We start from the raw sequence: 12730 nt of genomic DNA on the forward strand, positions 1-12730 counted from the left end.
ACCATTTTACCATATGTTTTATTTTAGTAATTGTGGCCACATAAATAGACCTGAACATAATTCACAAATACAGTCTAGACACACTTAACGTCTATAATCATCTACAAGATCATTAAATCAGATTGGTTTAAAAAGCTCTTTAGTTTTAGAGGTAAAAACAAGCAGAAATGCCAAATTTGTGAAAAAAATCAACAGCGATATCACTCCTACCAGAAATCTCTTGATGGTTTTAGTATATCAGCATTTTTGTAGATCTTGTATTGTTGATCATTATAGTTGTTTTTATATATCTAATATCTATGCCACAGGAAACATAAATTACCATCTTGAACCCAACCATTACTTACTCAGTAACTGTCACAACCTGAACAGATAAAATAGTCACTATCAGCCTAAAGATTAATTTCCAGTCCGGATGGATTTTGAAAGCAAAAGTGAAACATTGTTCAACCAAAGTTTGAATTAAACATTCCTTAGGTGACATACATCATGACCACATCTATTTGTATTTGGTAAGTAGAACAGTCTAGGTATGCTATTTCTGCTACAACTCCCATATAACTTATAAAGGACGTCTCTTGTCTATTATATTGAGTAATACATTTGGTTTCTTGCAAAGTTTTTATTCTTTCATTTCATTTATCAATTCCTGCATGTCAGTCACAAACCAAGGAGCATTCTGTTTCACTTTTTCTCTTATAATATTGCCGCCAAACCCTATAAATCCATCCTAAAAAACAAAAAAGTAATCTGAACATAATATTAAACAAAAAGAATGGAACTATTATTGTCTATTAATTTTGAATATTATAACATTATACCCTTAACTTAATCAAGTCAGTCTCTCTACAAAAAGAGGGTTAGTGGACATACATATATCAAAGATTTATTAATTTGATAATTTCTAAAGAAAAGACAAGATTTTTTCAATATCTAAGTATTCTGTGTATTTGTTAACTGCAGTGTGACTACCAGTTGTTGTCTCATTGGCAATCATACTTCATCTCCTTATTTTCATATTAAAAGTTCAAAGGGATATAACTCCCGGAAAAATTCTTTAGTGTGGTTTCAGAGGAGTTGTGATGACAAACTAATGCAGTGGTATATTTAGGCCAAAATACTAAGTTCAACATGACATGACTCATAGAAAAAAATTGTATCATAATTTCCTGCCAATATGCACATCTACATAATATGTCTCTGGTATAGACAGAGTTTCAGGAAATCCTATAGTGTGGCAATAACAAGAATAGGACTGATGGGCAGACTGATGGACAGACTGGTCAAAATATTTGTTCAGTTAGGTATAATTATTTCAACCGATTTTTTTATCCTTACATTAGCTATATGAGCTTATGTTATGTATATATAGACTGCAATGACAAACACAATACGTCTCCCCACCTATAATGATACTAAATTTTATACTATATCACTTACAGCTGGAGGACAAGCTTCCATATCTGTAGCACCATCTCCTATCATAACTAGGTTTTTATATCCATGTTTGTTCTTTAATGTTTCTACAACAACTTTCTTTCCTCCTGAGGAGGACGTGGGCTGATTCTCATCAAATCCAGCATAATCACCTACAAACAAAATACATCATTCATTATTAAAACAAAACATTCCAACAGCTTAACACTATTTTATAGGTGCTAGCAATAAATCTTAATTAAAACTATTTTTTATTTGTTTTTGTTATGGCACTTTTAAAGTCATAGTCATTTTCTTAAATAGTCTGCTTAACAAAAACTAAGAAAACTAAGATCAAAACAAATATTTAATAAAATTGAGTGTTTTTGTCACTTCATATTTCAGATGTGTCAAGAAGCTTTAAAAAAAAATAAAACTGGTCTACATAGCATTTTTTTTTTCAATGAGAATAATTATATGCAATTCCCTTTGCACTAAAATTGCAATTTTGTGATTGGGTTAAGCACATGAAATTACCACAAAAATAATTACTCCAGAGGATTTTTTATACAGACATATCTGTGAGTTGTTCACTGATCCATGAAATAAGGACAAAATCAAGTGAAAACTGTTTGACAGTCATAAGAACATTGCAAGGTAACTACATACCAAATATACTTAATATAGTTATCCTTTACTCATAATAAAAGAGAACTTAACATTACAAACAATAAATAGGGAATGTGTCCATGGGACACAGATGGTGCCCCTGCTTGCATATAACTGAAGAACTGTAAAAGTGATGCCCATAACCCAAATTTGTACTTGATCTGAGTTTTGTGGTAGTAAGCATTGTATATAAGTTTCATCACATTTGATTCGAGCAAACAAAAGTTATAGAATGGAAACCAATTTTGGGACATACAGACATACAGATGGACAAGGGTAAAACCTTAATTTGGAAGCCTCAGCTACAGCAATCTTATTTTTTTCCAAAAAGTCACTGAACCATGAAAATGAGGTCAAGAACAATGGACATATAACAGACAGAGACTTTCTATCATCAGGCATCTATATTCAAAGTATGAAGACTTATGAAAGATTAAACTTTAAGAAGTTAGTTAACGCCACCGCCACCAGGGCCTGATAACTATCTCTATGTCAAGCTTTCTGCAACAGAAGTTGCAGGCTCTAAAAACTCTAAAAGAAGTCTTTCAATTAATTCTCTCATTTTTTAAGTTTTGTAGATTTGTATTGCTGATTAATTACCAAAATATAAGGTTTGTAAAAGTAAACCATAGTAGGTCAAAGCACGAAGCCTTGGCTCACACCTAACAGCAAGCTTATAATAAAAGGCCTCAAACGGGAAAACCAAACTACATTTATTGTGTTCTTATGTGCCTATTAAGTACTGGTCAAAATCTTACCATTATAATAAAATTTTATTCTATTAGCTATAATATTTTCTACTGGTAAACCAAGTTGTTCTGCTACAGGTACCAGTATACTCTGAAAGCCACCTGATACCAGATATACTGGTATCCCTCTTTTACTTAAACCAGAAACCAAATCTCTGTAAAGATAAAATTCAATAATTATATCAAATACTTCAAACTACTGAGTAGAGAGCTATATTTCTATTTATATATTTTTTTTACAAGTAATTGCATCCCCTTCCTATTTTTATGCATTAAATATAAAGAATTGAATTTGGAAGACGCATGAAAACAATTTGCAAGTTAAACACTGTCCACTCACACTTGAAAACGACAACGAAAATCAAAGGGGGATAACTATGTCTCCACACCACCAGCTGGAAGCCTGATATACTGGGATACATGATTGCTGACATTTTAAGTATACATTTTGCTGGATGAAGTCTACTGTACCATTATTTCAGGTTTCCAAACTAACAAAGGAACGGATTCAATACAACCATAGTAAATTAAAGAAATCTTGTTATCAACCTCAAACTGATCTATAATGTTTAATAACTACTGATAATTACTAGTACAAAGAATTTGTTGATGATTTTTAATATTTTAGACACACTGTTAATGTAAGATGATTGTGACAAAAACAGACAAAATTAAAGTACATATGCATGGAATTAAGTTGATAAGCTGCTTGAAAATATCTGAAAATCATTTGGTTAATCAAATTAATATGAGAAATTCTAATTTTATTCTTCAACATTGCTAAGAGAATGTAACAGTTATTTATATCTGAATTTTTAATTGTAAGAAAATACTGTAAATATTTTAACATTGTATCCTGTTTAGTCCAAGGATTTTGTGTCATGTAAAGATAAATGGGCCTTTCAAATCTGAAACTTATGTCTTCACCAAATTTTTTAAATCAAACAGCATATTACATTTAAACAAGAGGCTCTCACGCATTGTCAAGAGCCTGAATCGCTCACCTTAATTTTTTTGGTTAAATCTCTCATCAATGATTATTTTGGCTTTTCAATTTATTTAAATGTTCTTTGAATCGTCCTATTTTCTTCAAAAGCAAAAAAAATAAAAATTCTCCTATGTTCTATTTTAGCCTTAGGAGCTATGTTTCTTGACATACAAGGAAATAAAATATAAAATTTATACTAGATACTCTGAAACTCATTTTGCCTAAGTTCAACTTTGGCTGAAATTGATACAGCAGTTTCAAAGGAGAAGATTTTTTAAAGTAAGTCAACATGATGAACAGATTGTGAAAAATTGTCATTAAAGGACAATAACCCCTTAAGGGGTCAATTGACAATTTTAGTCATATTAACTTATTTGTAGATCTTACTTTGCTGATCATTTTTGCTGTTTACAGTTTATTTTTATCTATAATAATATTCAAGATAATGACCAAAAACTGCAAAATTTCCTTAAAATTACCAATTAAGTGGCAGCAACCCAACAATGGGTTGTTTGATTCATCTGAAAATTTCAGGGCTGATAGATCTTGACCTAATGAACATTTTACCCCATCTCAGTTTTTCTCTAAATGCTTTCGTTTTTGAGATATAAGCCAAAAACTGCATTTGACCCCTATGTTCTATTTTTAGCAATGGCGACCATGTTTGTTGATAGATCAAAACTTCGGATACAATTTATAAACTAGATACCCTAAGGAACATTCAATTAAAGTTTGGAAGTATTTGGCCTAGTAGTTTCAGAGGAGAAGATTCTTGAAATAGTTTACGACGAAAGACGACGGACGCCAAGTGATGGTATAAGCTCACTTGGCCCTTCAGGCCAGGTGAGCTAAAAAGTATGTAATGTAGTTTAGCTAATTATAGCCCTGGTATCTTTGAAGTTTTTTTTCAGATTTAGAAAAATCTTTCTATTTATCAGTTTTTTTACTGCAATGTTTATTGGTGGTTAGAATGCAGTCAACAATAATTCTTACATTGAACCATTATTTCCTCAAAAGAAACAGGAATTCACCTTTAATAGAATTTTCAAATGAACTGGTTTTTTTTTTATTCTACCTTAAGTATATGGTTTATCTTAACATTGATCATACTCATTATTTGGTGGGAAGTCTTTAAAAACAATGTATTTTAAAGGGATGATTGTGGCCTGTTTATTACCTATTTTTCTAGTAAGAGGTTTTAGATGAGATCAATGACAAATACAGTTTCCAAAGAACTAATATTTTCTATTGTAAAATAGTAAGATTTCATAAAGTAATAATATGAATTTAAAATGGATATTATAATTGTCTCTTTGGCACTCATACCACATCTTCCTATATCTATTTACCCTTGAGGTATTGTCTGTAGATATTAAAATTAATGGGAAATTATTGTTAACTCAAACATCTTACTTAATAAGAGACCTATAATTCAAAGACCTCTGTGGATTTCTGATTGCAAAAAAAATTAAATGACAAATACATGTAAGTGAAAGGTTTAGCTAGCTATAAAAACAGTTTTAATAAACCATTTCCTACACAAGAAAATGCATGTACATAGTTAGTAATATGACAGTTGTTATCTATTTGTTTGATGTGTTTGAGCTTTTGATTTTGAGATTTGATAAGGAACTTTCCATTTTGAATTTTCAACATCAATAGTTCAAATGTGGCTAAATCTCAGATCTGTATATATAATAGTGATAAGTTCTACACCAAACCTACTTTCATAGTATGTGAAACTCTTTCACAACCAAAGTACATACAAATATATATATTTATGAGGTATGGGGAAATACTTACTTTATTCCTGGTGTAAACTGTGGAGGATGTTGTGATAAAAAATCTGCCACTTTCTGTCTGGTTGGTTGGACTATCTTCAGTCTTTCATTCAAAGCTTCTCTGAAAGACACATTACCTCCCATAGCTTTATTGGTCCTGTAATATAGAAGAGGGTAATAAGGCTGAAAATTACAAATGTTCTGTAGTATTTCAAAGCTTGGATAATATTGAAGTGTATTTGATAACAAGATGAATGAGTAACTTTGAATAGATTTTTAGCAGACAGTAGTAGTTCTCACTATATACCATTCAATAACAAGTTCTCCCACACCACAAAACTTGGCAAGTTCATCTAAAGCTTCATCCTTTAGTACAGTGGAATCTACATCAAAACATACAGCATCAGCATTCTTCCAAACCTTCTTACATTGTTCCTGGGACAACATCTTAATTATAGGTAAATGGAATAGTCTTCTGGGGGAAATTACCTGTAATCATAAATACAAATGTTACATTATTCCTGGGACAACATCTTAATTATAGGTAAATGGAATAGTCTTCTGGGGGGAATTACCTGTAATCATAAATACAAATGTTACATTGGTCCTGGGATAACATCTTAATTATAGGTAAATGGAATAGTCTTCTGGGGGGAATTACCTGCAATCATAAATACAAATGTTACATTGGTCCTGGGACAACATCTTTATAATAGGTAAATGGAATAGTCTTCTGGGGGGAATTACCTGCAATCATAAATACAAATGTTACATTGTTCCTGGGACAACATCTTTGTAATAGGTAAATGGAATAGTCTTCTGGGGGGAATTACCTGCAATCATAAATAAAAATGTTACATTGGTCCTGGGATAACATCTTAACAATAGGTAAATGGAATAGTCTTCTGGGGGGAATTACCTGCAATCTTAAATACAAATGTTACATTGGTCCTGGGATAACATCTTAATAAAAGGTAAATGGAATAGTCTTCTGGGTGGAATTACCTGTAATCATAAATACAAATGTTACATTGGTCCTGGGATAACATCTTAATAATATGTAAATGGAATAGTCTTCTGGTGGAATTACCTGTAATCATAAATAAAAATGTTACATTGGTCCTGGGATAACATCTTAATAATAGGTAAATGGAATAGTCTTCTGGGTGTAATTACCTGTAATCATAGATACAAATGTTACATTGGTCCTGGGATAACATCTTAATAATAGGTAAATGGAATAGTCTTCTGGGTGGAATTACCTGTAATCATAAATACAAATCATGCAAATGTTACATTGGTCCTGGGATAACATCTTAATAATAGGTAAATGGAATAGTCTTCTGGTGGAATTACCTGTAATCATAAATAAAAATGTTACATTGGTCCTGGGATAACATCTTAATAATAGGTAAATGGAATAGTCTTCTGGGTGTAATTACCTGTAATCATAGATACAAATGTTACATTGGTCCTGGGATAACATCTTAATAATAGGTAAATGGAATAGTCTTCAGGGGGAATCACCTGCAATCATAAATACAAATGTGACATTGTTCCTGGGACAACATCTTTATAATAGGTAAATGTAATAGTCTTCTGGGGGGAATTACCTGCAATCATAAATACAAATGTTACATTGTTCCTGGGACAACATCTTTATAATAGGTAAATGGAATAGTCTTCTGGGGGGAATTACCTGCAATCATAAATACAAATGTTACATTGGTCCGGGGACAACATCTTTATAATAGGTAAATGGAATAGTCTTCTGGGGGGAATTACCTGCAATCATAAATACAAATGTTACATTGGTCCTGGGACAACATCTTTATAATAGGTAAATGGAATAGTCTTCTGGTGGAATTACCTGTAATCATAAATAAAAATGTTACATTGGTCCTGGGATAACATCTTAATAATAGGTAAATGGAATGGTCTTCTGGTGGAATTACCTGTAATCATAAATAAAAATGTTACATTGGTCCTGGGATAACATCTTAATAATAGGTAAATGGAATAGTCTTCTGGGGGGAATTACCTGCAATCATAAATACAAATGTTACATTGTTCCTGGGACAACATCTTTATAATAGGTAAATGGAATAGTCTTCTGGGGGGAATTACCTGCAATCATAAATACAAATGTTACAGTGGTCCTGGGATAACATCTTAATAATAGGTAAATGGAATAGTCTTCTGGTGGAATTACCTGTAATCATAAATACAAATGTTACATTGGTCCTGGGATAACATCTTAATAATAGGTAAATGGAATAGTCTTCTGGTGGAATTACCTGTAATCATAAATAAAAATGTTACATTGGTCCTGGGATAACATCTTAATAATAGGTAAATGGAATAGTCTTCTGGGTGTAATTACCTGTAATCATAGATACAAATGTTACATTGGTCCTGGGATAACATCTTAATAATAGGTAAATGGAATAGTCTTCTGGTGGAATTACCTGTAATCATAAATAAAAATGTTACATTGGTCCTGGGATAACATCTTAATAATATGTAAATGGAATAGTCTTCTGGTGGAATTACCTGTAATCATAGATACAAATGTTACATTGGTCCTGGGATAACATCTTAATAATAGGTAAATGGAATAGTCTTCTGGGTGTAATTACCTGTAATCATAGATACAAATTTTACATTGGTCCTGGGATAACATCTTAATAATAGGTAAATGGAATAGTTTTCTGGGTGGAATTACCTGTAATCAAATACAAATGTTACATTGGTCATGGGATTACATCTTAATAATAGGTAAATGGAATAGTCTTCTGGTGGAATTACCTGTAATCATAAATACAAATGTTACATTGGTCCTGGGATAACATCTTAATAATAGGTAAATGGAATAGTCTTCTGGGGGAATTACCTGTAATCATAGATACAAATGTTACATTGTTCCTGTCACAACATCTTAATAATAGGTAAATGCCTTATGGAATATAGTCTTCTGGGGGGAATTACCTGTAATCATAAATACAAATGTATAATAAACAGGTCAATAACAATGTTAACAAACTTGATACAGGCTATGCTTTTCTCATAATTATATTTCATGATGGTATGATACTAAACTCTTAACGGGAGGAATTGTGCTTGTAGATTATGTAGATATTCATATATGAACATTAATGATGTGTTAACTGTTGATATTTATAGTCTTTTTTTCTTCGCTGTGAATACCACTGTCACTCTAATATAATTACAATCAATTGAACTATTGTCAGTTTATTGTCTTAATTTTGTGTGCCATAACCATTTAATGTAAATGTGTTTGTGCTAATAAGTATTGTCTATTGTCTATTGTCTATATGAAGAAGACAAATCTGACATAATCTTTCAATCAGTTTGTAATTAAGGTCTGGAGCAGCTGGCATGTAGTCCTTTTTTTAATTTATGTATCATAATGATTGTCATTTTGTTTAGTCTTTTTTATTCCCTATTCTGACATTGGACTGAGACTTCTTAAGTTCTTATGGACTGAAGATGTACATTTAGCTGTGTGTTTGTTTTTTTCTTTATTGGCTAGAGGTACATGAGGTATAGGGGAAGGAAGGGGAAGATCTAAAAAAAACATGTTAAAACCCTGCTGATCCAAATCAGGATCGAGCCTCTGGCCTTTGATAGTCTTGTATGCTTTTTTAATTTTATATTTTTTTTTATTTTGGAGATTAGCATGACGTCCATTATCATTATGCAGCTCTTAACATTCCTTGTCATATAGAATCATCAGAACAACACAGGCACAAGTTTATTTTTCTCTATGAAATAATACTGAACTAGTTAACGTTTGTATATATATGAGGGTAGTAATGTCCTTTACTGTCAGATGTCAAACAGTATCTTTTCGGCTACTGTTAGTGTCAAATAATGAATTGGTTAAATTTTTACCATTCCTCATCACATTATTATTGTGATTTGTCAGAGGTCTAATATAATCACTGTTATCATCATTCATGGAAAATATTAAACTTAATTCGTCAAAATCACCTGATGTTTTTTAAAGTCTTCAAGAAAGTGTACATTTTATCCACAGTGCACCCACCGTTAACTTCATTTGACAAGATTTGTTTTAACTTTTATTGGTCCTGAAGGTAACCCCATTACGACCCTCATATATATACAAACTTTACTAGTGGTATTGGACAATTACCGACCGTGCAAGGGCTGTATAGCCAGTCAAGGTCGTTAAAAACTTCCATTTGTTGTATTGGACAATCAGTCTGTCAGAATATAGAACTGCAGGATTATAGAGTAATAGGACTGTCAGAGTAACCCTTTAATAATCAATTAGTTGAGAGGAGAATATATTTTGTAAAAATAAATTAAAAATTGAGGACAGCAAGGATTTATCATTTTATTCTGTTAATTACAGTTTGCTCATTTGTTTACCTTGAATATATATCCCTTGTACGTGTAATTTTGTTAGATTTACCAAATCATGCAAATGTGCGAATCCAAGTACCCAAGGATTTGTATAGTCTAACTATACAAATCCTTGGTTATTGTCTTTTACAGTGTCCCTATTTTCTTGTTTTCTACTCGTGTAAATAATTTATGGGACTGTCATACCATTCAGTTTAGAATCCGGTTCCTTACATGGAAAAAGAAAAAGAAGTAGAAGAAATTATTCCATTTCATAGCTTGACCCAAATTGTATTTTTTTTCCCCTATACACCGCATTTGGAAAAAAAAACTGACCGGTTTTTACTTGCTACAGTTCTCTTTAATACAGAATTCGAAAAGTGAGTCGATCTTTAAATAATATTATTATTTAAATGTTTTCCTGTAATCGGTAGTAATGGATAAAAAGATACTTTCAAAGGTAATTAATTTGAGTCCGGGGACATTACCCATTTTAGCTCTTTCTGAAAGGTTACCTCCCCTGGTTTGTAAGTGCTGATTTCACAATTTTTGAGATTTTTTTCTCAATTAAACACCTCTTACAATAACAAGGATTAAGATGTATGCATATCTATTATAGTGTAATGTCTTATCCTCTACTTTTGGTTTATTTTTTTTTCATCTGATTTTTTTCTGTCATTACCTCTATCAGAGCACAGGAATCGGAAGTTCTATCAATAAAATTCTGTAAATAATAAGGTCGACTATCAATAGAGCTTCTCGTAGAAGCTCTATTGATAGTCGACCTTATTATTTACAGAATTTTAGCACAGGAATCGGAAGTTCTATCAATAAAATTCTGTAAATAATAAGGTCGACTATCAATAGAGCTTCTACGAGAAGCTCTATTGATAGTCGACCTTATTATTTACAGAATTTTATTGATAGAACTTCCGATTCCTGTGATCAGAGACATATAGATATATACACCTATGTCTCTGCCTCTATTATGTGAATTGCTATCCTCATTTTATACATTGAGGGGAGATCCCATTGAGGAACTAATAATACTTATTTATAGTCTTTACCAGATCATTGTCACATTATACTTGAATTATTATTTTTCTTTTCTGGGCAGTAAGAGTTGGGCACTGGCTACGGTTACATGGAAATGTAACAATAATAAAAATATTATTGTTACATAGGAGACTAAATGCCGGAATTCAAAGTCGGGTAAGGAACCGATTAATTACGAATGTAACAATAATTAATGAGGCTACGGTTACATAGCATTATTCTTACATGAAAAATAGCAATATACGATGGGTCTATTAAAATGTACTAGATAATAAAAATTAAAGACATTTATTTTATATTTACAATACATACAATTATTAAATATAAATTCTTTAATTATTTATTTGCAATGACATTTTCTACATATCCAGTAAGTGTTTTTTGGAGCATTTCTGAGTCCGACACATTTTTGGTGAAACCACTCCACGCAGCCATCACACACCAGTGATGCCGCACTGTGAACGTCCGTATCACATACTGTACAGTTCCATTCTGCGATATCCCTTTTTGTCACAAAACAAACATTTGATTTTAATTTCACATATAAAAATGTTTTTAATGAGCACCATATTGAATGACTTATTAACTTACATGCGTAATGGGTCTTAGACCCTCTGCATTTAAATGATGTAGATGTAGCAAATATGTCGTTGAAAGATGGCAAAAAAAGAGTTGGAGACTTGGTCTGTGTCAATTCAAACTTTGAATTATGAAACGAAATGAATATTTTGACCCATTGATATTCGTTTATAGGTTAAAATAACTTACCTTTGGTTTGGACGAGCTCCGTCTGATTTTGAAACGAAATTACGTCCTCCGTGGATACATGTATACCGAAGTTCACAGTATTTTACTTCACAGTTAGCAAACTTTGTTATAGATGAATCAATTTTTTTAGAACTGCGTTTGTAAAGCTGAATGAAATTTGTGTCTTGATATTGTTTCAGTTTTGTTTCAAACGAATTCCAAGTTTTAAATTTTTCACCCACAACAAAATTGATCACAAGAATCTCTTCATCCATTGTGCATTGAATAATGACAGTAATACGAGTAGGTGTGCAGTTAAATATTTAAAGTGGACACTTTTCTCAGCCTGAGTTCTCAACAACAAACCATTGGTCTATATTTTCGCCTTTGGCACTACTTATCAAAAGTAGTATCTTTATAACACCAAAACCATTTATACGTTAGAAAAAACAGTTTAAACACCATTTGTTAACGATAATATTTATTATTTATCATTATTACAAGTATTATTTCGTACATACATGTATGAAAGATTAAGGCAACAAAACTATACAAGATTTAAGTTTAATGATTGCTGTTTTTCATGTAACAATAACGCCATGTAACCGTAGCCTCAGTAATTATTGTTACATTCGTAATTAATCGGTTCCTTATCCGCCTTTGCATTCCGGCATATAGTCTCCTATGTAACAATTATATTTTTATTATTGTTACATTTCCATGTAACCGTAGCCAGTGCCTAAGAGTTATCCTTCGATCCATATTAGTCTGAGATTACTCTGACATCCGACGGCTGTTTTGCCAGACAAGCTGGGGCTGTGGGACGTCAGAGCTCGTCCCATATCAAAAAGTGGATATTTGCCCACCTAGTCCGAGATTACTCTGACGTCCAACAGCTATTTTGGGATTGTCCGAGATTACTCGAAAGTCAAAAA

General features: G+C 31.8%; 2 protein-coding genes across 9 annotated transcripts in view; one reads left to right on the top strand and one right to left on the bottom strand.

Annotated features, from left to right (window-relative positions):
* Positions 1–10499, bottom strand: LOC134714958 (phosphoserine phosphatase-like). Of its 5 annotated transcripts, none has more exons than XM_063576742.1 (6): positions 10481–10499; positions 5911–6092; positions 5626–5760; positions 2844–2989; positions 1441–1589; positions 1–730 (listed from the first exon to the last, which is right to left on the bottom strand). In XM_063576742.1, the coding sequence occupies exons 2-6, from the start codon at positions 6048–6050 to the stop codon at positions 623–625; spliced, it is 678 nt and encodes a 225-aa protein (XP_063432812.1). In that variant the 5' UTR covers positions 6051–6092; positions 10481–10499; the 3' UTR covers positions 1–622. The 5 variants fall into 5 exon arrangements, with proteins under 5 accessions (XP_063432812.1, XP_063432782.1, XP_063432774.1 ...); XM_063576712.1 differs by lacking the exon at positions 10481–10499 and adding an exon at positions 10200–10302; XM_063576704.1 differs by lacking the exon at positions 10481–10499 and adding an exon at positions 10227–10294.
* LOC134714924 (RNA-splicing ligase RtcB homolog) overlaps positions 10278–12730 on the top strand; it is a 20789-nt gene continuing 18336 nt past the window's right edge. The window contains exon 1 of one of the 4 annotated variants that reach the window (XM_063576647.1): positions 10278–10372. The gene's annotated coding sequence lies outside the window, so the exon portion shown is untranslated. Of the gene's footprint in view, positions 10373–10433; positions 10453–10478; positions 10593–12730 lie in introns of those variants that run through there. The other 3 variants (XM_063576664.1, XM_063576638.1, XM_063576656.1) reach the window with 3 other exon arrangements.

This window comes from Mytilus trossulus, chromosome 1 (assembly GCF_036588685.1).
Source record: "Mytilus trossulus isolate FHL-02 chromosome 1, PNRI_Mtr1.1.1.hap1, whole genome shotgun sequence".
NCBI classification, from domain to species: domain Eukaryota; kingdom Metazoa; phylum Mollusca; class Bivalvia; order Mytilida; family Mytilidae; genus Mytilus; species Mytilus trossulus.

What these genes read in the sequence shown, in the direction of transcription:
- LOC134714958 (XM_063576704.1), bottom strand. Translation starts at nt 10,268, where the DNA reads ATGAAATGGAATAATTTCTTCTACTTCTTTTTCTTTTTCCAT. An exon ending in CAGTTTACACCAGGAATAAA is followed by an intron (nt 2,990 to 5,625) that starts GTAAGTATTTCC and finishes TTATCTTTACAG; the next exon opens with AGATTTGGTTTCTGGTTTAA. An exon ending in TGGAAGCTTGTCCTCCAGCT is followed by an intron (nt 731 to 1,440) that starts GTAAGTGATATA and finishes TTTGTTTTTTAG; the next exon opens with GATGGATTTATAGGGTTTGG.